Source organism: Zymoseptoria tritici, chromosome 1 (assembly GCF_000219625.1).
Source record: "Zymoseptoria tritici IPO323 chromosome 1, whole genome shotgun sequence".
NCBI classification, from domain to species: domain Eukaryota; kingdom Fungi; phylum Ascomycota; class Dothideomycetes; order Mycosphaerellales; family Mycosphaerellaceae; genus Zymoseptoria; species Zymoseptoria tritici.
Genome location: NC_018218.1, coordinates 1,555,710 through 1,580,508, shown reverse-complemented (window position 1 = coordinate 1,580,508; position 24,799 = coordinate 1,555,710). Strand labels below are relative to the sequence as shown.

At 54.3% G+C, this 24,799-nt stretch overlaps 9 protein-coding genes across 9 annotated transcripts; 4 read left to right on the top strand and 5 right to left on the bottom strand.

Annotated features, from left to right (window-relative positions):
- Positions 1 to 331: 331 nt before the first annotated feature.
- On the bottom strand, positions 332 to 961 carry MYCGRDRAFT_83502 (uncharacterized protein; the record flags this gene model as incomplete). The annotated part of the gene is made up of 1 exon (XM_003856004.1): positions 332 to 961. The coding sequence occupies one exon, from the start codon at positions 959 to 961 to the stop codon at positions 332 to 334; it is 630 nt and encodes a 209-aa protein (XP_003856052.1).
- A 3,058-nt stretch (positions 962 to 4,019) lies between these two features.
- On the bottom strand, positions 4,020 to 4,739 carry MYCGRDRAFT_102163 (uncharacterized protein; the record flags this gene model as incomplete). The annotated part of the gene is made up of 2 exons (XM_003856003.1): positions 4,020 to 4,372; positions 4,428 to 4,739. 2 exons carry the CDS (start codon positions 4,708 to 4,710, stop codon positions 4,158 to 4,160), a joined length of 498 nt encoding a protein of 165 aa, XP_003856051.1.
- Positions 4,740 to 4,974: 235 nt separating this feature from the next.
- On the top strand, positions 4,975 to 7,289 carry MgOPT6 (oligopeptide transporter; the record flags this gene model as incomplete). The annotated part of the gene is made up of 2 exons (XM_003857547.1): positions 4,975 to 6,922; positions 7,049 to 7,289. 2 exons carry the CDS (start codon positions 4,980 to 4,982, stop codon positions 7,287 to 7,289), a joined length of 2,184 nt encoding a protein of 727 aa, XP_003857595.1.
- A 55-nt stretch (positions 7,290 to 7,344) lies between these two features.
- Positions 7,345 to 11,111, bottom strand: MYCGRDRAFT_34213 (uncharacterized protein; the record flags this gene model as incomplete). Its single annotated transcript, XM_003856002.1, has 5 exons — positions 7,345 to 7,637; positions 8,253 to 9,862; positions 9,929 to 10,624; positions 10,747 to 10,869; positions 10,921 to 11,111. The coding sequence occupies 5 exons, from the start codon at positions 11,109 to 11,111 to the stop codon at positions 7,345 to 7,347; spliced, it is 2,913 nt and encodes a 970-aa protein (XP_003856050.1).
- A 4,140-nt stretch (positions 11,112 to 15,251) lies between these two features.
- PP2CL2 (protein phosphatase 2C-like protein 2) lies at positions 15,252 to 17,220 on the top strand (the record flags this gene model as incomplete). The annotated part of the gene is made up of 4 exons (XM_003857548.1): positions 15,252 to 16,504; positions 16,569 to 16,635; positions 16,689 to 16,819; positions 16,939 to 17,220. 4 exons carry the CDS (start codon positions 15,257 to 15,259, stop codon positions 17,146 to 17,148), a joined length of 1,656 nt encoding a protein of 551 aa, XP_003857596.1.
- A 159-nt stretch (positions 17,221 to 17,379) lies between these two features.
- MYCGRDRAFT_34434 (uncharacterized protein) lies at positions 17,380 to 18,055 on the bottom strand (the record flags this gene model as incomplete). The annotated part of the gene is made up of 2 exons (XM_003856001.1): positions 17,380 to 17,555; positions 17,626 to 18,055. Coding segments are annotated over 2 exons (606 nt in total), but the record flags the coding sequence as incomplete, so codon positions are not given.
- A 347-nt stretch (positions 18,056 to 18,402) lies between these two features.
- MYCGRDRAFT_98284 (CSN7 COP9 signalosome subunit) lies at positions 18,403 to 19,659 on the bottom strand (the record flags this gene model as incomplete). The annotated part of the gene is made up of 2 exons (XM_003856000.1): positions 18,403 to 18,449; positions 18,940 to 19,659. The coding sequence occupies 2 exons, from the start codon at positions 19,640 to 19,642 to the stop codon at positions 18,403 to 18,405; spliced, it is 750 nt and encodes a 249-aa protein (XP_003856048.1).
- Positions 19,660 to 20,256: 597 nt separating this feature from the next.
- On the top strand, positions 20,257 to 20,854 carry MYCGRDRAFT_88991 (uncharacterized protein; the record flags this gene model as incomplete). The annotated part of the gene is made up of 2 exons (XM_003857549.1): positions 20,257 to 20,628; positions 20,684 to 20,854. 2 exons carry the CDS (start codon positions 20,257 to 20,259, stop codon positions 20,852 to 20,854), a joined length of 543 nt encoding a protein of 180 aa, XP_003857597.1.
- A 514-nt stretch (positions 20,855 to 21,368) lies between these two features.
- Positions 21,369 to 22,142, top strand: MYCGRDRAFT_88990 (uncharacterized protein; the record flags this gene model as incomplete). The annotated part of the gene is made up of 1 exon (XM_003857550.1): positions 21,369 to 22,142. One exon carries the CDS (start codon positions 21,369 to 21,371, stop codon positions 22,140 to 22,142), a length of 774 nt encoding a protein of 257 aa, XP_003857598.1.
- Positions 22,143 to 24,799: the final 2,657 nt, after the last annotated feature.

The window sequence follows — 24,799 nt, the reverse complement described above, 5'->3', positions numbered from 1 at the left end:
CACTTACGATAAATGTGAGCTCTGTCGAAGATAGCTTTTACGCAGAGTGTTGTTGGAGGAGAGGATGAGGATGAGGAATATATAGGCAAGAGGGTCTGCAAGCCTTCCCTTGCAGTGAATGAAGGTGGAGCACAAACAAGTGAAGACAAGATAATCTGACTGATTTACACATGCAAGCACATGCGCTCGAACACTTCATTCACTCTCTCTGTCGAGGACGTAAGTAGCCTTTGCTGTACTAATAAACACAAGTTTCCGGACACCAGCCCACAGTCCGTCCAACGCCACGCTAAATCGAAGATTGTTCATAGCCCAATTCGCATACCCTTTCTCAACAGATGACTCCATCGTTCTCGAGCTTGACCTCCGGCACGCCCATCCCATCCTTAGTCTTCCTGCGTTTCTCATTGCGCTTCCGCCTCTTCTCTTCACGCTCCTTGTCCATTTCCTCTTTCGCGACTTCAATTCTTGTGGTCAGATCAACTGCGTCCCTAGCTTTCTCCTCGTCTCGCTTCCGCTTGAGATACTCGAATCGCTCCTTGACATCCTCTAGTGTGGCTCTGCGCACCTCGCCAGTCTCTCCCGTAGCGATCAAATGTTGCTTGCTGTTCAGATGCTCCACAAATTGCAGGTTGTCCTTGAACGTGAGGTCGCAAGCATCGCAGTAGAATCCGGCACTCTTGCCTCGCTTTCCTTGTCCGCCCGCTACTACAAGTTGTGTCTTCCCCACCTGATCTGCGACATTCAACCTTGCCTTGCGTGCTTCTGTATCGCGCGTGTCTGGTGGTGTCGAGGCTCGGCGATGGTATTTCTTCCCTTCAAGCGCAGCTTCGTATCGAGCTTTGCCCTCTTCCTTGATCTTTTGATCGCGTTCGCTTGCTTTTGCGGCGTATTCATCGCGATTCCAAGTCTTGCGGAAAGATGTGTCATTACTCGACGATGCGCCTTTGCGATCCGCCATGTTGAACGCCGCGGATGGGTGTAGTTGAGAGCTTGCTTGCTTGTTGTTGGTGTTGCGTCGATTGCCATGGCAGGTTGTGACGTTCAAAGTTTCAAGCTGCGGCGGAAGTGGCTCCACTTCACTCTTCACGGGACCACTCTTCTTGTACGTACCACATACCTACAATGTCCAGCCCAATAAGAATTGGTCGTCAGCATTCGAAACCCATAGGCAGGATTTCAAGACTGAAGCGGGTCATGGTCTTGAAAGAATCCTCGGTACAGCGGCCCTTCATGAACGAAGCAGCAAACACGTTCTCTGTGTTCAAAGAAGACCAAAACAAGACCAAACCCCCAACGCGCGAGATGCTAGGTTACGCCTGAATCGAACGCTTTGCATTCTGGATGATGCAGCAGTCCGGCCGCGTGTCTGTTGATGATCACAGTAGTGGTCACCACATGCCAGGACCTGAGAGCAAGATGCAATCTAGCCCTTGGCCAGGGTCATGCCCCTACGGCGAACCAGACTTCCGTCTAGCTTTCTCACATGCTTCATGTACATACGCCTAGCTATTCAAGGACGAAACGACGTATACACGATGTTCGATTTGGAGCAGGTTCGCTGGCCCACTCATCAAGGCATAGGTCTGCCACCTCCCGGGACTTGGCTTGGTTAACGGACAATTCATTGGCACACGACAATGTCGGTGTGTTCCTCTGTCAGACTTCAGAAGATGTGACCGTAGCCTTCGCGAAAGAGTCTCTCGTGCATGGTTCGCCTGCATCAACCTGGCTGTGGCCGTCGTCGCCGACCTATTTGAGTACCTTGGAAAGCTGGCATAGGCCATATCAGCATGCCCGGCATGACATAAGAACAGGAACTGTTCTGAAGATCCAGAGACACACTTTCGGCCTCTCGACGAAGCGACGAGGCGACTCCGGAATGAGAAATGATTATGTTTCATGTGCTTTGTGGATTGAACGTCCCTGTCATTGTCCCTACGACGATCATGTCATCTTCAGCCACTTGCAGTCTGCGCTATCGTACAAATTGGTCGACATAGTCCTTTCCCAAGCCCACTTTCTCATAGTGGTTTCTTGCCATCTGAATAAAGTTAGAAGATGTCCCTCTGCAGTGCGTCGACGGACACTTACCTCAAGCTTTGTGAACACGTCCTCGATCCGCTCAGCTTTGCCGAATGGATCGACGTAGACACATGCACCTGTCACGTGGAAGAGGGTGTACATCTCATCAACGTCATCTGGTACTTCAAGCGTGTGAGTCTCGCCTGGCGGCTCCATCGAGTAGCCGCCCGCAGTTGCCCACCCTTTTCAAACCGTCAGCGGACTCTTTTCAAGAGGCACACTACGTCGATATGACTCACAATTGTGCTCCAGATAATGCCATTTTCCCCGTAAGGTGAATGCATGGACCGTTCCCGTGTACCTATGTCGACTGAGGACGCCGCTCTTCGTGACTTTCAAAATGTTGACAAAGTATCCGTTTGACGTGTTGAATAGCAGCGGCCGGAACCTGAAAAATAGAAGTGGATAGATCAGCTATAGTCCAGACAATGAGACTTCGATGCAGAGTAAGATCTGCTGGTATTCCCGTGGAAGGTCAAGGATTACTACGGGCCTTATACGCTTTAGAACTTACCATACATTATCAGCTTGAGGGACCCAAAGTCTCTCGTCCGTATCTTCAAGCTGCATGATATTTGGGATGACCTAGACCGAAGGGCAGAAGGGTTAGCAAAGTCTCAGAGACGGTTCGGATGTTAAGTCAGGAGCTGGTAAGATTCGGAAGCCTCCTGCCCTTTCGTTACGCACGAGGTCGTCTGGTATTCCGAACGGCTGAGCTCCTTGATATGGCATGCTCTTCTCATTCGTTGGTTTGCTCGTCGAGATCGGGTCACTGGTACCAACACCAGCGTCTTCCAGTCCATTCGCATCAACACCGGAATCGACCATCTCCTCGGAGGGCGGCGAAGGGAGATCGTCAGCGGCATTAATTTCGACATGCTCAACTTCAGCATTGGGCGAGGTAGGGACGTCGGCTTCAATCATTGTCTTCTCGATAGGCGGCGGGGGAAGATCGTCGGCGGCATCAACGCCGGTGTGCTCCACTTCAATATTGGGCGAGCTGAGGCCGTCGAAGTTGGGTGTTGTCTCCTCAATACGCGGTGGGGGAAAATCGTCCGCGGCATCAACACCAGCGTGCTCCACTTCACCATTGGGCGAGGTGAGGCCATCGGTGTCAGTTGTACTCTCACTGGGCGGTGGGGGAAGATCGTCGGGGGCATCAATGCCAGCGTCTTCCACTTCAATATTAGGAGAGGTTGGGATGTCGGTCTCAGCTGATGTCGTCTCGATAGGCGGCGGAGGAAGATCATCAGCGGCATCAACGCCAGCATCCACTTCAACCATGGGCGAGCTGAGATCGTCGGTGCCAACTATTGTCTCCTCAATGGGCGGCGGGGGAAGGTCGTCTGGGGCGTCGACGCCAGCAGATGGTGCCATGATTGTCGTAGAGTATCGACGAAAGCAATTGACAAGTAGTATTCGATATATTCGAATGGTCTCCAGAAATTAGAAAAGCTCAAAGTCACCAGCAGGAACACAGTACTAATACACTCGATCGGAACTCTCTGGCCAAATGGACGTAGTTCCGGACGCAGGTTTCTGGTTCATCGCCATCGATGGCATGTCACTTTAACGAAATGTTCTTGGAACGGCACATCGTGGTTGGCGCGATTGAAGTAAGGTTGCGAAATGTCGGCTGACTCGTGATAGTTTGCAGTAGCTTGATCGCTCAGATGTACTTCTTCGCCCAATGGGTACTTCGGCACTACGGGCCGGAACACACATCGATTCCAATGCCAAATAGCAGGGTCCATCGCAACTGGCATGACGTTTGGGCGCTGAGTCGTGACTCGGAGACAGATGCGATCGTTCCTGTTCCTTTGAAGAAAGGCCTGCCTCGGTCAGCCTCACATTTGATCGCGTGGCCTATGTGGCGCGCGTCATGTCGGCGGACACACCGATCGCATGAGCATGAGGTACAATTTGTGGCGCACGTAGAAATCCGCCCGTGCTTGATTGTGCACATCAAGCAGACGGTGTAAGTCGAGGTCTGAAGGTGCACTCGAGGTCGTCACACAAACGCTTCGAGCAAAGACGCTCGGAAGCTGCCGTGGGCATGGGTTGTATGGTGCTCAGTCGGCTTTGGATGAAACTTCTTCCTCGTCTGATAAAGGCGACTCATCTAGCTCGTCAAGACTGAACAGAAGCGCATCGTCAGGCAAAGTGGGTTGCAAGAATTTGTCGTCCGCCCATGCCAGAGGATCTTGCACATCAGGCTTGGCCTTTCCGGCGAGGACTTCAGATCGGATGTAGTTGACCAATTTGATGCTAGAGTAGAAGTCCAATTCTGTAGATGTCAGCAAAATGTATACCACACTCGGTCTTCTCTGGAGTTGACTCACTTTTTGCTTTCTGGATGTCCACAAAGTCGAACTCATGGGCCGCCTTGCAATGCTCCATGGTCACTTTGACGTCGGCAAACACATCGTCGCATAACAGACACTTGATGCTGACCGGCTCCGAATCATCTTCAACATCGTTCCATCCCTCGGAATCAGGCCGGATATTGAAGCCCTCAGGATCGTCGCTGCCAGAATCTGAGCCCGAATAGTCGTCCTCCACTGGCGGCCCCACGACCTCACCCGCACTGTTCCTCAATCGCCAACCATGAGGGAGTTCTGGCATGCCGGCGTTGCCGTTTGGTCGTTCGTTCTGCTTCGAATTCATTTCTCATTTGTCTCTGAACCAATAATTTCTCAAGCGAATCTTGAGGGAGGAAATCTTGGGATCAGTCAGCAAATGCAAGCTTCGGCCGATCGTCCGAGCTTCGTGCGGCTCCGCATGACCTTCAGAATGGCGTCACCGCGAACTGAGGTGTCGGTGTCGAGTTCTCGGAGGATCGTCCTCTTCCTCGTCCACCACAGCTTTTGCACGGGACCGAGCAAGAGAAGAAGATGGCGCCCGACAGAGGCTCATCGTCAGCGAGGGCCGCCCGGACCAGCGAGGATACCATGAGCAGCGACGACGAAGCGTACCGATCTGGTGCAGCACGCGAGCCCATCGGCCAGGAGCCGGACGAGGATTTCCTGGCTCGGAGGAGCGAACAACCGCAGTTCACACTACGGGCTCTGCTACTTGGACTCGTGATTGGCGTGCTCATCGCGTTCTCCAATACCTACTTTGGCCTGCAAACGGGTTGGATATCTGGAATGGCAATGCCGAGTGCCTTGATAGGATTTGCATACTTCAAAGGCCTCAGAACTTTTGCAGACAGGTTGGGCGGACCATTCAAGAGGTTCGATATCGGGGCAGGCTTCAGTGAGGTGGAAAATGTGCTTGTACAGACAGTAGCCGGCTCTGTGGGGACAATGCCTTTGGGCTGCGGAATGGTCGGAGTTGTTCCGGCTCTTGAGTTCCTACTCAATCCATCAGAGGTCCCGGATCAAGGCGACCCGAGTTCAGTCACAGGCCTTGTCCCCGCAGACATGAAGAATGGCATCCACCTACCACTGTCCAAGCTCGTGTTATGGGCTTTAGGGCTTTGCTTCTTCGGTGTATTATTTGCAGTACCGCTCCGAAAGGAGGTCATCATTCGCGAGAAGCTCAAGTTTCCTTCAGGAACCGCCACTGCATTAATGATTGGTGTCCTGCACGGCGGCGAGAAGACGGGAGCTGAAGGTAATATTGAAGAGCACGCCACACGCCGGAGAAGACCGGTCCAAGGGAGGGACGAAGAAAGCCGCTCACTGATGAGCGGGACCAACCAGGAGGAAGAAGCACGGCCCAAACGTCGAGATAGCAACAGCGATGCCGCGAAGAGGGACTGGCAAAAGCAGATCAGGCTTCTGACCACATCGTTTGGCGTATCTGGAGCCTACACCGTGATATCTTACTTCCTCCCTCAATTGCATTCGATACCGATCCTGGGCACTTACATGTCAGATGTATGGGTGTGGAACCTCAACCCTAGTCCTGCCTATGTTGGACAGGGCATCATCATGGGCCCATCAACGACAATACACATGTTCATCGGCTCAGTGATTGGATGGGCCGTGCTATCACCAGTAGCCAAGCATCAGGGCTGGGCTTCCGGCCCGGTGTCTGACTGGAATACCGGCTCGAAGGGATGGATTGTTTGGGTCAGTCTCGCTATAATGCTCGCGGATGCTATAGTGAGCCTGGGCTGGCTGATACTACGCCCTACAATATGGTATAGTCGTCAGTACGGGCCACAAATCGTGGAAGGCATCAAACGAAATGGAGTGCGCAAGTTTGCAGTCGATCTCGCGCGACCTGTAATGAGAGGATACAGTCCAGTCAACCTCGAAGATCCGGTGGATAGCGACTCGGCCGGATTGCTTCAAAGACAAAAGTCGGCGCCTCTCGATGAGGAGGAGGAATACGACGCACCACCCGAGCACCAGATCGGAGCCAAGACCACTCTGATAGGGCTGGCATTGACTCTTGTGTTTTGCATTTTCGCTGTTCAATATTCCATGGCGGGCATTATCAGCATCGGACTCACAGTGTTCGCTCTAGTCCTTGCCCTCCTATTGAGCATCATGGCGGTCCGAGCTCTCGGCGAGACCGACCTAAATCCGGTCAGTGGGATCAGCAAATTGACCCAATTGGTGTTTGCAGGTCTTGCGCCGGCTGGAACAAAGAATGCAGTGGTGATCAATCTCATCGCCGGCGGCATCAGTGAAGCCGGCGCGCTGCAAGCCGGGGATTTGCTCCAGGATCTCAAGACTGGCCACTTGCTTGGAGCGAGTCCCAAGGCGCAGTTCTGGGGACAATTGATTGGATCTGGAGTGGGAGCTGTGGTGAGCGCTCTGGTGTACAGACTGTACACCAATGTCTATACTATACCGGGCGGCCTGTTCCAAGTCCCGACCGGGTTTGTCTGGGTGTTTACCGCACGACTGGTCACTGGCCAGGGGCTGCCACCGAAAGCTGGTGTATTCGCAGCGGGCGCTGCTGCGATATGGGCGGTGCTGACGGCTGTACGGATCTACGGGACAAGCAAGAAAGCGAGCTGGTTGCCTTACGTCCCGGGAGGCATCGCTGTTGCAGTTGGCATGTACAATACGCCGTCGTTCACGCTTGCGAGGACACTTGGCGGGCTGATGGCTTGGTATTGGACGCAGTGGAAGAAGAGGGAGGAAACGCCTTTGATCGTACTGGCATCCGGGCTGATACTGGGAGAAGGCCTGCTGAGCATAGTCAATCTCGGGCTTGCAAGTGCTGGCGTGCCACATGCGTGACGCTCGACGGTAATATTAATTCAAGACGTTTCAGGCGCCTATCATGCTGCACTGGCTAGTCCACGCCGTCCTCATCTTCATCTTCCTCGTCTTCGTCTTCATCTTCATCATCGTCCTCATCATCGTCCGTGACCTCGCCACCCAGCTCCTTCACTTTAGCTTTGTACTCATCTCGCTTTGACTCAATGTCGCCGAGAACAAGTAGCAAAGTCTCAAGTTCTTCTTTCGCGGCCTTCTCGCTTTCCTTTGCAGCAGTGATGTCGGTCTCAAGCTTTGCAAGATCGTCCTTGGCCGCCTTTTCTCCGTCCTTCGCCGCTGCTAGGTCTGCTTCCAACTTCTCAAGATTCTCTGTTGCTGTCTTCTCTCCATCTTTGGCGGCCGCCACGTCGGCTTCGACTTTGGCGAGGCTTTCTTTTGCACTCGTCTCGTTCTCTTTCGCGGTGGTGAGCTCTGCCTCGAGTTTCGTGACTCTCTCCTTGTCCGCGGCGCTTGGGCCAGCATTTGTGCCCTTCTTGGCGCCTCCCTTTCCGCCTTGGTTGTTAGGTTTTGCGGCGTCTTTGGCCGCATCGCGTTCCTTCTCCGCCGCCTTCAGTGACTCCTTGGCAGACTTGAGATCTTTCTCTGCGCTCTTGACCTGTTCTTTGGCGCTGTCACGTTCCTTTTCCACCGCTTTAAGTGAGTCCTTGGAGGATTTGAGGTCTTTCTCTGCACTTTTGACCCGGTCTTTGGCTGCGTCACGCTCCTTCTCCGCTGTGTTTTTCGAATCGTTTGCTGCCTTGAGACTCGTTTCTGCCGTCTTTGCTGCAGTCTTCGCCACCGCCAGTTCTTTCTTGAGACCCTCCACCTTGCCCATAAGCTCCTTGGCAGCAGTACTCGTTGCAGCTTGAGCCGCATCCAGATCTTTGCGTGCAGTTGTCGTGGCCTGTTTAGCAGTCTCAAGCTCTTTCTCGAGATCCGCAAAACCAGAGCGCTCAGTCTTGAGCTCCTCTTCTTTGCCAGCAAGCTCTTCCTTCAGCTCGTTCAACTGCGACCTGAGACTCTCAAGCTCCTCGCCACGAGATTCAAGTGCGCTCTTCGATATGTCAAGTTTACTCTCAGCCGCCTGCGCCCTCGCCTCGGCAGTGCGGAGGTTGGCGTCGGTCGTAGCGTGTTTCCGCTGGACTTCGTCGAGCTGCCGGCTGAGGTCACGCTCCCGAATGATCAACTCGTTGTGCTTCTTAGTGAGTGACTCAAGCTGCTGCTTGACATTCGTATGACCATTCGACTCGATCCGGTGGGCATTTCCGAGCTCTGCGAGACGACGCTCGTACTCTTGAGCCTTCAGCGCAGCGCTAGCCTCCCGTTCCCGAAGGGTAGACTGTGCTTGACGATCGGCTTCTTGCCTGGCCGCCGCGATGGCACGTTTGTGCTCAGCATCGGCCGTCTGACGTTGCTTCTCGTTTTTCTTCTCGAGCTTCTCCAGCTCGTTGTCGTGGCCTTGCTGCATTGCCTGATTGATCTTCCGCAGCCTATCGATCTCGGAGTTGGCAGATTGCAATTCCTTGGCCGCAGCCATGCGATCTTGCTCGCTCTTTTGCCCCGCCTCTAGAGCCTCCTCCTGTGCCTTCGCATTTGCTTCGCTAAGTACCTGGATCTTCTGCCTTAGATCGTCCAGTACATCGCGGTCCACTCCGGCTTCGGCGGCGGACGGAGGCAGCACCTCAACACCAGGGTCTTTGTCAACAGCTTTACGCAAGCGGGAGTACTCCATTGCGAAAAGATCGATGAAGACTCTACTGATCATACCATCCCCAGCTTCATCCACTTCGAGATCGAGGTCATAGTCGCGAACTGCTGGCTGTCGGCGGAGCTGAAGGAGCGCGTCCAAGTACTTGGTCCGTCCTAGCTTCTGCTGCAACAGTGGCGCGAGGGTTCTTCTCGGAACAGGAGAGTCTTTGGTGCTGAACTCGTATACAGTGCCCAACAGTGCTGCCGCAAGGCCGATCACGACCGGCTCGTCCTTTGGGGTCTTCACCAATGCGACCAGAACCTGCAGAAGACTTGAGCCTTCTGCGAGCAGGTCGTCGATCCCAGGCGCAAAGTCCCAAAGCAGAGTGGTCAAAAGGCTTGCATAGGCAGCACCAAGCCTCTCTTCGACAGGATTCGACTGCAGAGTCGCCTGCAGCTGTAACCCAAGCGCTTGTGTGGCAGAAACAACGTCTTCGCCTTCGCTTTCGTCGCCTTCTTTCACGGCCGTGAGCAGAGATTTAGCCTCGATATTATCTGCCACAAGATCTTGTACGATCCAAGATGCAAAGACAACGCCGTTGGTGTCGTCCGCAGCCGGGTGAAGAAGGGCAGTCAGCACATTCGCAGCAACCTCGTGCTCAGCATGTCCTGCGATTGCTCGTTGCAAGAAGTGGATCTTGATACGTGCGTGCTTCGTGAGATAAGCCTGAATCAGACCACAAGCCGCAGCTCGAAGAGATGGGTCTGCCTGTGGCTTCGAAAGCGAGAGGTCTAGAAGTGCCTCTATGATGTAGGTTCGCCGAGTCTCAACGCTAGCTCTTGCACTGCCCTTTCCAGTGCCTGGTCTCAAGTGGGTGCCATTAGTTTGCGCCGCTTTCTCTACTTGCTCGGCGTTATGTTCCGCATCAGACGGCGTTACGATGGTGAGAGCTGCGAACTGCTCCTGTAGCGGAGCGTTGCCCTCAATGAGCGCGGCTGCGACTCTAAGTGCCGATTTTCGGATGGGAAGCGGCAGCACTGCGAATCCTAGATCGATCAAGATCTGAGCGATGCCAGCCTTGAAGAAGGCGATTTGATTTTGAGGCGTGTTCGATTCGCCTCGCACGAGGAACAGCCTCAGGAGCTGTAGGAGGCCCCACGACGCTTTCTCTCGGTTCTGACGCAGAAATACTGCTTCTGCATCGTCACCAGGGAAAGCCTGGGTCAACAGCTGGGCCACCTGCGAAACGCAGCCTGATTCGCGAAACATTGTCTGATTGCTGGCAGAACCTTTGATCAAGTTGGCGAGCAGACTCAGGCAGTCTTGCGCGGTGATACCAGCGTCTGCCAGCCCACCTTCGAGGCGAATGAGAGCGAATACTTTTCCAAAGACATCTTCGAAAGCAACGATCTTCCTGAGTTCCTCGTTCGCCCCGCTTGTGAGGTCTACAAGCAGTAGAAGTCCGGCATTACGCACAGCGTCTCGGCTGTCGTCCAGCACACCAACCAGCCGTGATGTACCCAAAGGCGCAGACAGAATGCATTCTTGCAGTCGCTCGGGTCGGGCAGCGCAGATAGCCGAGAGCAGTTGCACTGAGTACAAGCGCGAGTAGTAATCGGCATATGCGCTGGTCGGATCGAGCAAGTTCAGGAGGAGAACGATGTTGTCTTGTCGCTATTATCTCCTTAGCTATCGCCGTCTCACCTTCCAATCGTATTGTCGAACTGCATCATGCATACCATAGAAAACTCGTCTGCCAGAAACAATGCGATCTCGTCGCCAGCCTCAGGAGAATTTGGCTCTGGGTTGAAAAGCATCAACAGCGTTTCCAGCACTGTTCTTATGGTGTCCACATCACCTCCTCCCTCTTGGCTTCGCCGTGATTCCCCATCTTGACCTCTCGTCGAGCTTGTCTCCCCCAACCCATCGCGCTTGAGAATCGAGATCAGCTCCCTGAGTGAGCCGCTGGCGACTGAAGCAGGATATTCTTTGGCGAAGCTTCGTAGGCCAAGAATCGCGGCCCGTCTGTCCTCCAGCAAGGTCGCAGATTGTAGGCGTCCGCAAAGCGTTTCGATCGTGGCCGTGGCCGTCTGCATAGGTGGTGTCTTGAGCATACTGTGCTGGTTATTGCCCGTAGGCAACCTGTCGACTATTCCATGCTTCTTCTCGTTCGCACTTGGGTTTCAACTATGGAGGCACAATCAGCAACCACGTCCAGAGTTCAGAAGAATTTCGAAGTACTGCAGTCAAGGTAACAAATGTCCTTCTTGTACGATGCAACATGGATACGCGATCAGGGTCCATCATATAAGGTTGCGCTTCTGCCCGTGTCGCGTATTCTTCATTCGAGTCGAACTTCGACGACCTGAACCTCGACATCACCCACGCCGGCAGCTTGTCAACTGTTTCTTCTGCCAGGCCATCGACCCGAGTGTGTGCTATATCTCCCCGCGACGGAAGCGACACTCTGACACTTTGACCGCCGCCGCTCCCTACCACCGAACCACCACACCAGCTCGCCTCTGAACCCTCGTTGCGCATTTCCATATTTCACGCCTACGCAGGCACCCCTCGCCACCATGGGTGTCCCAGCGCTCTTCCGATGGCTCAGCAAGAAATATCCCAAGATCATCACGCCTGTTGTAGAGGAGCCTGGTCGGGAGGTCGAGAACAGCGATGGCTCCATCACAAAGATTCCTGCCAACTCGCTTGGGCCGAATCCGAACGGCGAAGAGATGGACAATTTATACTTGGATATGAACGGCATTGTTCACCCTTGTTCTCATCCCGAAGACCGACCTCCGCCCGCGAACGAAGAAGAGATGATGATCGCGGTCTTCGAGTACACCGAGCGCGTTGTGAACATGGTTCGTCCACGAAAGCTGCTGATGATCGCCGTCGACGGTGTCGCCCCTCGCGCGAAGATGAACCAGCAGCGTAGTAGACGTTTCCGTAGTGCGCAAGAAGCTGCGGAGAAGGACGCAGAAGCCAGCGAGTTTCACGCCCGCATGGTCGCGAACGGCGAGCGAAGCGCAAATGGTGGTGGTGATGACTCGTCTCCTAAAAAGACATGGGACTCCAACTCCATCACGCCCGGTACCCCATTCATGGACTTGCTCGCAGCAAGTCTGCGTTATTGGGTGAGCTACAAATTATCGACGGATCCTGCTTGGGAGAAGCTGAAAGTCATCATCTCCGATGCTACCGTGCCCGGTGAAGGTGAGCACAAGATTATGAACTTTGTTCGTTCTCAACGCAGTTCGCCTGAACACGATCCAAACTTGAGGTAAGTCCGTTTTTTGCATTCCTTTGCACACTTAGCACTGAGGTCCTCTTTTTGGAAAACTCTTGTACAATTGCCTTCATGATCTCCGCTGACCTCAACAGACACGTCATGTACGGTCTCGACGCCGATCTCATCATGTTGGGCATCGCAACACACGAGCCGCATTTCCGCATTCTACGTGAAGACGTATTCGCCAACGACACCAAGCCAGGTCACTGCCGGAAATGCAACCAGCCTGGCCATATTGCCGCCCACTGTCAAGGATTGGTGAAGCCAAAGGACGAGGATGCGAACATTGTCAAGCCTCCGAAGCCCTTCATCTGGCTGCACGTTGGTGTTCTGCGGGAGTATTTGGCCGTGGAAATGAGTGTGCCCAATCAGGGCTTCAGATTCGACCTAGAGCGCGCTCTCGACGACTGGGTATTCATGTGCTTCTTCGTAGGAAACGACTTCTTGCCCCACTTGCCGTCCCTGGATATTCGAGAAGACGCCATCGACACACTCATCGCCATCTGGCGAGACAACATTCCATCCATGGGTGGCTATGTTACTAAGGACGGTCACGTTGACCTCGCGCGAGCACAGTCGATTCTTGCAGGACTCGCAAAACAAGAGGACGCCATCTTCAAGAGACGACGGGAGGCAGACAAGAAGAGCGAGCAGAGGAACAAGCGGAATCAGGAGCGCGACAACAGGTTTAACAATAAGAAGCCGCGATACTCAGGCGGCGGAGAGCCTACAGGTTTCGATGAGACAATTGTGAGAAGGGGTGCTCGTGGAGGTATCATTCGAGGCGAGGCTGCTCCGGATCCGAATGCACTGCCAACGTTCGCACCAGGTGCGGCCCAAACTCGAAACGATCCACGCTACGCCGCGAATTTGACTCACGCAGACGTCGTTGGCGGGAAGGCCGCGCTTGACAAGGCAAATCAAGACAATCGGTCAGCAGCTGCCGCGCTGAAAGAGAAATTGATGGGGAGCAAGAAACCCGCAGACAACCAAAAAGCCGAGCTGGATGCACTTTTCTCTGGAGCCAATGGGGGGTCCGACACAACACCGGTCCTAGGCAAGAGGACGCGGGATATGATCGACGACTCTGCCGCAAATGAACCGAGCTCAGACCCCTCCACGCCAGGTCGGAACACGCCAGACAAGGAAATTGCAGACCCGATGAATCGTGGCTCCTCTGGCGCGCTCGGAGGCACTTCTAAGAACACCAGTGAGGACATGCCGGAGGACACCGTCAAGCTGTGGGAGGATGGCTATCAAGACCGTTACTACGAGCAGAAATTCCACGCCTCACCCCAGGACATTGAATTTCGCCACAAGGTCGCCCGCCATTATGTTGAGGGTCTCGCCTGGGTGTTGCTCTACTATTTCCAAGGGTGCCCATCGTGGACTTGGTACTACCCCTTTCATTACGCTCCATTCGCCGCGGACTTCGTGGACATGGAGAAGCAAGTCGTCAGCTTTGAGAAGGGAAAGCCTTTCCATCCTTACGAACAGCTGATGGGTGTGATGCCCGTGGCATCGAATCATACTTTGCCCGCAGTCTTCCATCCACTGATGACTGAAGACACGAGCCCTATCAAGGAGTTCTACCCGCTAGAGTTTGACCTCGACTTGAACGGGAAGAAGTTTGCGTGGCAGGGCGTCGCCTTGCTGCCTTTTATTGACGAGAAGAAGTTGCTGTCCGCCATGGCAGAGAAGTATCCGCTCCTGACCGAGGACGAGCAGCGTCGCAATGCATTTGGCGAGGAAGTCTTGATTTTCAGCACCAAGCATCCCCTGTATCAGGAGGTAGTGTCAAACTTCTACGGGAAGAAGGCCACTGATGCCAAGGTCAAGCTCAACCCCAAAGTGACAGAAGGCCTGGCCGGAAAGGCGTCGAAGGATCCCTCATACAATCCCAATTCCGAACTCACATTCCCATTCGACAGCGGCGAGCAGGATCAATTCGGCGATCTGGAGGTCGATGAGAGTGTGAAGGTCTCCTACCACATGCCAGTGTTGAGCACGCTGCACAAGTCGATGCTACTACCTGGCGTCAAATTCAAGGAGCCCGTTCTCGACTACAACGATGTAGAGATGACTCGAAACCGCGCAAACAACTCCGGGCGCCGCCATGGAGGCGTGCAGCTTTCGGAGCATGGCGACCGATCGGACGGCCGGCGCATCAATTACGCTGCCGGCAACAACGGATACGCAGGCAATGGTAGAGGAGGTGGAAATGGCTATGGAGCCAATGGTGGCTACGGTCGCGGAAATGGTGGACAAGACCAGTTCTCCAGTCGCGCGGCTGATGTGTTCGCAAATCTTCCGCCGCATCTGGCGGCTCAAGCTGCTCAGCATGGCTTCCAGCCGCCTCCGATGGGAGGCTACCCGCCACCAGGATACCCTCCGATGCCACCACAAGGCTACCAGCCGCCAGCACAGTACGGGCAAAGCCGAGGACCACCACCACCGCAAAACGGGTATGGCGCTCGCGGCGGCGGTGGATATGGTCAAGGTGGTTACAATGGGGGAGGCTATGGAGGAGTCGACAGTCATCGTGGAGGTGGTGGCTACGGAGCAGGAGGTGACAGTTATCGTGGAGGTGGTGGGTACGGCAGGGGAGGCGGTCGTGGTGGCCGACGATACTGAGCGCGTATGAGCCGTGTATTGTCTGTAGTATATGGATGATGGGGCATAATCAAGAGCCGCCGTCTACCATCAAGCTTGTTTGAAAGAGACGCGTCGAAAGATGCACAAGTCTCTGCACAATTTCCAGATGCCGAACTCGTGTAGTAAGACTCAACAGCCTCGAACCAAGGGGCTGATTGTTTTCGAGTGAATGAATGATTGAGTGTACGCGTAGACTTGGGCACGATCGTACTGAGAAACACGCATGAGGCATCATCCCTGCCCAACTTCACGCGCCTGACCTCGAGGAAGAGATTCTTCGATAATACACTCGCAATTTCATCAAGCAAGATGTGGTCGCGTCCGTTGCGGACATGCCGGCGGCAGACATGGCAGACGCATCTGGCCAACCGGCGAGCTTTCAACGGGCAACCGACAGGCCCGCATACAACCTACTTTCAACCACCACCTCAAGCACAGAAGCCACCGAGGCGCATCCTTTGGAGACTAACGAAAGGCGCAGCCATCATGTCCGCAGGTGTTGTCCTTGGAATTGCCGCATATGGAAAAGCAATGCAATTGCGGCCTATCGAGCTTGTGGAGATTAATGGTGCCAAAGACGATGAGGGCCAATTACTTCAGGAGGCCATGATCGCTGGTGTTCACGAGGGGCTCGCTCGCCGTGTCCCACCCATGAGCTACGAAGATGCCATGGGTTTCTTGCGAGGAGGGTCTGGGTACTCGGTCACGCCTAAAGCAGTCTCACATTTTACGCAAGCTCCGTCAAATTTACCCTGCGAAGATACCATGGGTTCCGGCACATACACCTTTTTAGGGGATCCTGCGAAGGACTGGTCTGAATGGGGTATCTTTGATGGACATGCTGGATCTCGCACGGCGCAATTACTCAAGGACTATCTACCTCTGATTCTCGGGGAGGCTCTTTGGAAAGCGCGGTGCATGACGAAGCCAGTGGAGCAGACCGTGGTCCAGACGATCAAATCAGCTTTTCTCAAAGTTGACCAGGAGATCGTGGAGGGTGCTGGAAACCAAATTCAGGCGGGAGGTTCCTTGCCTCAGATCGTCGCTGCTGGAGCCGCTGCGTTCTCAGGTTCTTGCGCATTGGTAGCGATCTTCGATCCTGTGCGCGAGGTCGTTCGTGTCGCCAATGTCGGTGATTCACGGGCTGTACTGGGCAGGTGGGATCCTATCAGCAAGAAATACGTCGCAGAACCAATGTCTGTCGATCAGACCGGTTTCAACTCAAATGAGGTGGACCGCGTCACACGCGAACACCCTGGCGAGGATCCTGTCGACCCCAAGACTGGTCGTATATACGGACTCGCCGTTTCACGTGCTTTCGGAGATGCTAGATGGAAATGGACAGAGGAACTCACAAAGCTAGCTCACGACAAGTACTTTGGCCCTGCGCCGCGACCGAATGAAGTCATCAAGACACCTCCCTATCTCACTGCCGAGCCAGAAGTGATGACGTGCAGTGTTGCAAGCAGAGGCAGCGATCCTGCTCCTTTCCTCATTATGGGCAGCGACGGGCTATGGGATCAGATGTCCTCAGAGGATGCAGTGACCTGCGTACAGGTGAGTACCAGAAAGCCGCCGAGCTTACCAGACGACATCGTACGGAAGCTTATTTCGAGTGCAGATGTGGCTAGACAAGTTTAAACCGACCGACTTCCTCGATGTCGACCAGAGCGAGACTCTCGCAGCTAGTATGCGCCGCCGAAGACCAATGTGCGCACTTCCGAAACTAACATCTCGCTAGATCCATTCACCCCCAATGCAAAGCGCACGCCGCCAACCTTTACCAGTGCCGCCGACCTGGCCGATGATGATACGTGGTTCGACGAAGATGAAAAGTGCCTGAAGTGGAAAGCCGAGCCAAAGCACTTCGTGGTAAGTTTCTGAAGGGTGCAAGGCTTGCGGCGCCTGAGATTGTCTCGGCCTGTTGCAGGTCCAAGTCTGTATCGCTGTGTTGTTCGATCATCGCTAACCCTTATACCCTTTGACGTTAGGTGGAAGACGAAAACTGCGCAGTGCACGTCGCACAGAATGCGCTGGGCGGTAAGAGACGAGATCTCTTCGCCGGTGTCATGAGTGTCCAGGCGCCCTACAGTCGCAACGTCCGCGACGACATCACTGTCAATGTGATCTTCTTTGGTGTCGATGCTTCGACGCAGATGTTGGAGGCGAAGCGCGCGGGTGCCGTCGTGACCTCGGGATGAGGATGACGGCTACTGGAATCAACAAAACTGTACAATACCGGCAGACATTGCTTGCGCGTCACGGGGCGGAATTTGGAGCAGACAGAGGCCTGTGTTTGCCGTTCGCTAACATTTGGATTGCTATACAATCCAATGCTCACGAATAAGTGGTCTGCCAGAAGAACCTAGTCCGTGCTTAGAGACCGGTATTCAAGGCTTTCCTCCCGTCCTCGATTGTCTCCATATATCATCTCAGTCAGCGATCTTGATCAAACGGCCCCACACCCTCGGCATCAAGCTGTACGGCCCACTCGTATCATGAACAAGCTCGATGACCGACCATCGTCCCGAGCCGAAGATGGCGGCCTCGATATCTCGACCTAGAGTGCAGCCACCAACGAGCGGAGTCCACACAACGTTCCAGATGTCTGGGCAGTGTCAGCTCTGAATATGATCAGAACCTTTGTCCATCGCATCCAAGTGAGCTGGAAGTCTTACGCTGCACAAGCCGGGTCCAAGTATCCGAACTCGCCTCGTGTTCCCAAAACAAAAGCTGTCCACCAGGTTTCAGGAGCGAATGGATCCTCTCGACGGCCCTGGCGGGATCCGAGACGGAACACAAGACTTGCATACATACGACCGTATCTATAGTCCCCTGAAGAATTCCATTCGCCGCGAGCAGCGCTTCATCCTCCATCACGGCATGGATGGGAACGTATACGTCCTCCAACCCGGGAGACTGATCGATTCGTTCGAGCAAGGAGGCGAACATGCCCGCATTCGGCTCAACGCCGTAGATTCGCTGTACGGTCTCCAGGTTGAATCTCGGAAGTTGACTACCCGTACCTGGTCCCAGCTCCACGATGATGCCTTTGGCCAGTCCCACCAGCCTTGGGACTGGAGTATTGTGCTGTTCATACTGGGCGAAATGGGGACCTTGCCGGTAGTTCAGCGGGAGGTATCTTTCCTTTCAGGTCTAGAGATTTACCCAAATTCGTATACCAGGTCGCAAAGCTGCGATCCCGCGCGCCGTGAAAACCTTTGGTCAGACTTTCCAGGAGATCTGTTCGTGAGATCGTCAGTATTTCCGATGTGCAGGCAGACCACGGGAGGCAAACACCATGCAGCGAATCGCAGAGCTTCCCACGGCTCGGCATAACAGGCGAATCGTTGCTTCAGAGCGAGTGGCATGTCGAAGATGATTGGGTCAGTAATGGAGGTCAGATGGTGGCACAAAAGCATTGAATCGATGGGGTTATGTGAGGCAATAGTATGTCATGCCATGCCATGATGCCTGAGCACAGGCCCTCGTCGTCCGAACCCTGTAAGACGCCATCCGGGGCCCGACTGGCGTTGCCAGAACGCATCGATATTCGAGTGTCAAGATCAGATCGACACTGTTGCACAGTTCCATACTCTTGGAACTGTGGAGCTTCATGACAGAGTATCAAAAGTAAGCCTCTGTTGATCGTTCTGCTCTGTCGTAATTCATACTCTCATACCACATACAATGCGCTCCTTGTCGCAATGCGTGACAACAGAGGACTGCCCTCCCAACGCGGGCTGAGCCACGCATCCGCAGGTGTGTCCCGTCTGTCGCTGTGGCGGACTCCCGCTTTTAGATTCTTCCTGTCCGCGTTGTTCATCGACTCCCTCCACCTGATCTGAGCTTGCCCATCATCCCACTGCTCTTCTTCTTGCCAACTGGTCCGCTATCAACATCCATTGGATCCTCCCATTCATCATCATCCATCGTCTGCTCTCTCTTGTTCGCGCCTCGGGTGTTGTGGCCAGTCTTGCTCCCACCCATACCCGAACCGGTATTGCTCTTCTCCGACGCATCCGCAACAGCCTTGTACTGCTTCTCTGCTTTTGCCTCTGCCTTCGCTCGCTTCTCTGACTCTGACTTGACCTTCTTGATCTCCGCCTCGAGTGATTCAAGAACCGAATCGCACCGACCGCTCCAAGCTGCAAGCTCAGCAACCATGTTCTGCACACTACCAGGAGCGATGTCCCTCAGCGGTGCCACCGAAATGATGTTGATGGTCTGATCAGAAGGGTTGAGAGTGCCTTTGATGAGATCGCTGTAGAGAGCCGTTGTCACCAGTTGTTCGAGCTCTACCGGTGATGTGAGTTCGAGATGAGTGCAGAGAGATTGATAGCTGAGAATAGAAGATGATGACGGCGTGTCTGACTTTCGTGCGGCGAGCGTGAGGAGGGACAGCAAGCGGAGCTTGAGTGCTTGATTGTCTGCGAGTGGAGGTAGATTTTGTGTGGTCTTGTAGTCTGTCCAAGTGCCCCAGGAGAAGATCTGCAGCAAGGTGTGAAAGCCGCCGTACTGCTCGTTCCCCGCGAGTGACTGGATGTTGGGTTGCTGCAGGAGCTCGGCGAAGACATATGTGTTTGGAGCTGATGTTGCCTGCGTGATCAGGTCGGCGGCGGCTCGTGGCGAGTTGGCGGATTTGGCAAGGGCGACGAATGGTGCGAGCGCATTGATGGCGCGGGATTGATCCATGACGGCGGTCGCGTGGTGATTCCTGAACAGGGCGGCGTGCGTTTGTCGATGTGGTTGAGTGATTATAGCTTGAAGCTGGAGTTGCAAGTGGACCTCGCAGATGTTATCTCCGGCGCTAGTCTAATCACCGTGTGGCCACCATCTCACTTCACTTCACAAGGTTCATGCTCGGGCCCACTTCACATGTCTACACGGCGCAGAACCTGCCATTGCCATGAAGCTGCGACGGGAGACAGATCCAGCTTTGAGCCATATCACATGCTCCTGCCACACAGCATCTGGATATGGAGTTGATGCAGTTGCGTATGCCGTGGGTTTGATTGGCTTCCCAGCTTCCAGGCGGGCCGGAGACAGCATGGTTTGTGCTACCTTTGCATGTGTGCTCGCTGCACGAAGTCATCGGTCCACAGAGCACTTGGGAGCTGTGGTTTCGGACTGAAAGATGCCTGGCCTTCCACGCACTATACACCACAGAGTTCTCGCGAGCCTCCCAGTGCTCAACAGCTTCGTACCATACACTCTCGGCGTTCAGACAATCACCTTCGATCATGCCACTCGAACATGATGCACCGACTGTGTGTATCCGTGTAGTGGCCAGCAGTCATACGATCACAATGCTTCTCGTTCTACTTGTGCTACTTGCACTGCTCGGGCTGGGGTTCACAGTCTTCTGCTACGAACGCTCAAGGCGAGCACCAGCTATCAATGACTTGAGTGAGTCGCCCAGTGACTCACTCCAGGCGTACCAAGACGACCCACCTCCATTCTTCCCGGATGCGAACGAGCAGACAACGGAGGTCATCCGGTGTGAAGAGCTGCCAGAAACATCATTATCGGAATCGAGTCTGCCACGCGACAGGATGCACTCGCAACAGTTTGAGCTCGGCTCCCCCGTCTCCACGAGCAGCGAGGAAGAATCTGTTGTGCACTTCACCGGACTAGACGATCCATTCTCGGACACGGCATTCATCTCCAGTCTGGGGCGGGTCAGCGACTCTGATGCGTGCGTTGACAACGGCTCAGCTCGAGGATGCTATCGAGAGCACAAGTAGCTTGAGGGAGCAAGACTTGGGAGAGCTGGAAGATGCGCGAGCACAATTCATCATGACGGAGCTGCGTGCTACCAGGAGCACAGGCGATTCACCACAGAGTCTTGAGGCCGCGCGGCAAATTCCCAACGTTGAGGACAGCGATATGTTCACGGAGTCGTGAACTCATAGGTTCATACGTGTGTGGTGACTCGAGTCTTCAATCTGGATCGTCCTTGAGAGCGCAGCAATTCCGCTGGTATGGCAAAAGCGTTGTTCCGCAGATATCATCACTGTGTCACGAACGCGTTCCACCTTGATTGCCTTGTGGCCTATTACTCTGTGCGAGAAAGTCTCCAAATGGTTCTTCGTGGGGCATCTAGATCACCTGCCCATCTTGCAAGTACTTGGTCTTCACTCTTATCCTTGCCGACGTTGCTGTACGACCTTCGTCGCACGCAATTGCGTTACACCTGCGAGGCTGATTGAAACACGTGAGACTGCTCCAGCATCATGAAGGCGTACAATACAAGGGCGGCGGCAATGATGGTGTTAATGCCGTTAAAGACAGTCGCACCAGTCGGACTTCTATCCTGCATCTCGTCCAGCATTGTGTAGATGTTCCCGCAGCATCAATTGCGTAAAGACTGGACGTTTTTGGAATATTTTCAAATCTACCGGAAGGAAGCCTCCTCCCGATGGCAGATGTTGCGAACCGCGCCGTCTTCTTCACCGGCACCATCACAGCCTCCTCAGACCCGCCAGACGCAACCTGGAGCGGCGTCACTTTTGATCCATCCAGCAGCCCGCTTCCAGCGAGTCAAATTGCCCTTTCGCCGTTGTCAGTCAATCGCTTCGCCCAGATTAGTGGAATAACCAGTACCTCCTCTGCCAGCAAGACCGGAACGTCAACTAAGGCATCGCGGACTACAGAATCAAGTGAGGTTAACACTCCGACCAACTTCGAGCCTACAATCGCGGCATCGACGGCCGCCCACCAGCAATCGCCAGCGCTATACATTTCACTGATTGTCCTCTCGACCCTAATCATCGTCACGACTCTCGTTCTTGCCGGGCTCTACTGGAGGCGTCATCGACGACGACAGCGCCGGCTCTGCGATTCGGCAAAGGTTGTGTCTGCGGGTCGTCACGCGGAGAGCGTCAAGACAGTGCCGAGTGCAAGAGCTCCTCCTCAGAAATCCTCTGGTCCGAGGATCGACAAGGGGAATGATCCCTCCGTCACCAATCGAAGCCGTGAAATTTGGACTCCCAAGACAATCGACGAGATCGTAGCTGGGTCAGCGTCCATGAACGACATTGGTAGCTGCAGTCGCCAATCGCCCGTCGGTCCCGGTCCGAGTCGAGAGATTTTGCCTGGACGCTCTTCTTCGAGCAACCGTGCTGATGCAATACCGATGACACCGCTGCTGTTCAAGACTCGGCGGACACCTTCGCGCATTGAGGAGCAGTAAACAGGCCCGTCTCTGACTGTATCCCACGCAGCACATTCGGGCCACAGCACTGATCGCTGCTTGTTACTTTGACCTTCGCCAGGGCTGAAGAACTCGAGTGGAAGGATAATTTGGCAGGCGAGATGACGCGCGTAGGTGCAGGCTCGAGCCTGAAGCAGGGGATCGTAAAAGGGAGGACCTGGGCTGAGATTGCGAGTTGCTCGCCTGTCAGTTTGTGCGTGGGAATGGTCTGGCGTGTGAGGACATGGCATAATCAGAGCTGTGTGGGCAATGTTCGTGGGGCGGAAGAGTCTGCAACGAATCTCACATGTTGTTGAATGGGAACGAATGGGGAGGTGCTTCTTCTCGACGGTGCTTGGACCGGTAATTTTCGACGTCAAGATGTCATCTGTTTGAGAGACACATGGTACCGCTGCCATGGGGTTTGGTCGGATCAGTGTATTTTTGCCCGAGTGCGTTGCAGGATCCATGGCTTTCACAATGATTTGGCATAATGTCACCGCCAACTTGAGCGTGTTGTTTAAGCACGCCCGCCTGCTGGACCAGATGGCGCATCCACACGCACATGGAGATGCCACTCTGAAGGCCACGATCAATCCATGCGAGCAGGCTGCGGCATGATGCGAGAAAGGAGACGTAGTTTCCTTTCCAGGTCTTGAAACAATGACATGCCATCACGAGCCTCCCTTGTCTGTTCTTTTCAAACACGAGGTTTGGGTGAGGGTTTCCCATACCGCAACTTGTCACATCTCGTCATTGTTCTATCCGTGCCCGTCGAACAGTGCTGTTCGTTACGTGTATGCGGGAACCCGGTGTTCTTCCGTGCCTGCATGATCGCGCAAAGTTTTGAATCTTAGATGCCTGGAGAGTTCGCGATGCGACCGAGGTAAAGATGAGGTCGATGCAATAAACTGCGATGCTATGTCACTCGTGTGAGGGTCTTCGGCCACCTGATGGAGCTGTTGATCAACATAGCCTCGAGCACCACGGCGGCACGGCACGTTGGGCTGACATGACCGATCCGCTGCACGTCGGTCACCCGAACCTGAAGTCAAACCGCACAAGATTGAAGGTAAAATGCACAAGATTGGTCGCGAGTCGTAGAAAAGTACAAGTGTGATGGCCACGCCGCAGCACCGCATGGAGGGATGTGCCGTTCAAGGTGATGACGTGCGAAGCATCCGAGTCCTTGTGGCCCGAGAGATGACAGGATGATGAGATCCCAGATCGCAGACTCTACCGTTCTCAGCGGCTGTCAGTGTTCCAGACTTTTGCAGGCATCCGGAAGGAGAAATCCCGAACTCGTTTCAGGCTGGAACCTGGCGGATCGTGGCGCTGCGAGTCATTCTGCTCGCCGATACGCTACTGAAGCGTGTTTGGAGGATGGGGGATGCCGGTCGCGACTTTGGTTCTGCTGGAGACGATGACGACGAAGACATCGATGCGGTACCCAGTTCTATGCGGTGTGTTTGCGAAGCTGATTCCACCACGTTGCTCTCCATGCATACGGTACTGTGTGAGTGAATTGTGAGTTGCGACCTGGCAATAATCACCCTCGCGTGCAGCTGCAGCTTCCAGCTTGTCTTCACGGAGATTTAGAACTATCCATGTGAAGATCTCGCTAGAAATACCAAGGGTGCCTGATTGGGTTGACACTGGAAGCGATTGGGAAGACGCGATTCGAACGATGAGCTACTACCCGCCATGGTTGGGTATACCGCAGATGTGCCGGTTTGTTATGAGGCTGGTGTGGCCTGTATGTGCAATAACAATGTGATGATGGAGTAGGTAGGTACCTCAGTGGTATGAAAATGTGAAGCAGCACCGCGCATCAGGACGAGGTATCAGCCAAGGGTTTGAAGAACGGGTGCCGCGTTAAGCACCTCCAAGCTGTCAAGCGAACCACAGGACCACAGGGCACGTTTCAAACGCGATTCATAGTATCCAGATCGCAACTTTGATGTCATGACCCATTGAATGAAGGGCCCGTCGGCCAGTGAGGCTCGGGCGGTGCAGGTGTGACGGTGTAGATTGAGATGGTATGTGTGCCATACCTTACTGTGATTATTATTATCTTTATTGATGGAGATCGAAAACGTGCACGACGGAACTAGCAGGACAAGGCCTGGGAGAAGCGACCGGACCAGTGACCAGTGACCAGATAGATCCCAGCCACGCTAATTGCACCTCGAGAGAGAGAGAGGGCACCCGCGTCGTCCATCATACCCGTCCGCCGCCTCCGCCTCGAGTCCCGCCGCGCTGTCTGCTGTATGTTCTCCATCTCTTCCATCTTTGTCGCTGCTTTGTTGTCGTGGCCGTCGTTGTTGTCGTTGCAGACCTGCTGCAATATCACTTGTTGCAGGCGGTCAATCCCTCGTCGACTTTCCGGACCCGGCCAGCTCCACTCCTCGTTACACCGCCGGCGCTTCCTCATCAATCACCACCTTACCTGAATTGCCCTTGTTGCAGTACTCGGGGCGACGAGCAGCTCGCGCGCCACTGGCACTCGTACTGATTTGTATAGTCCAAGGCTCCGGGGGTCCACTTCCACTTCAGCGTCTCCGAATTCCTGCTGTGCCGACAGCTTTCCTTGGGTGCCGTTGCCGCTTTCGCTGGCGTCAACTGTTCGACTCTGCACCTCGCAACACTTCCGCCGA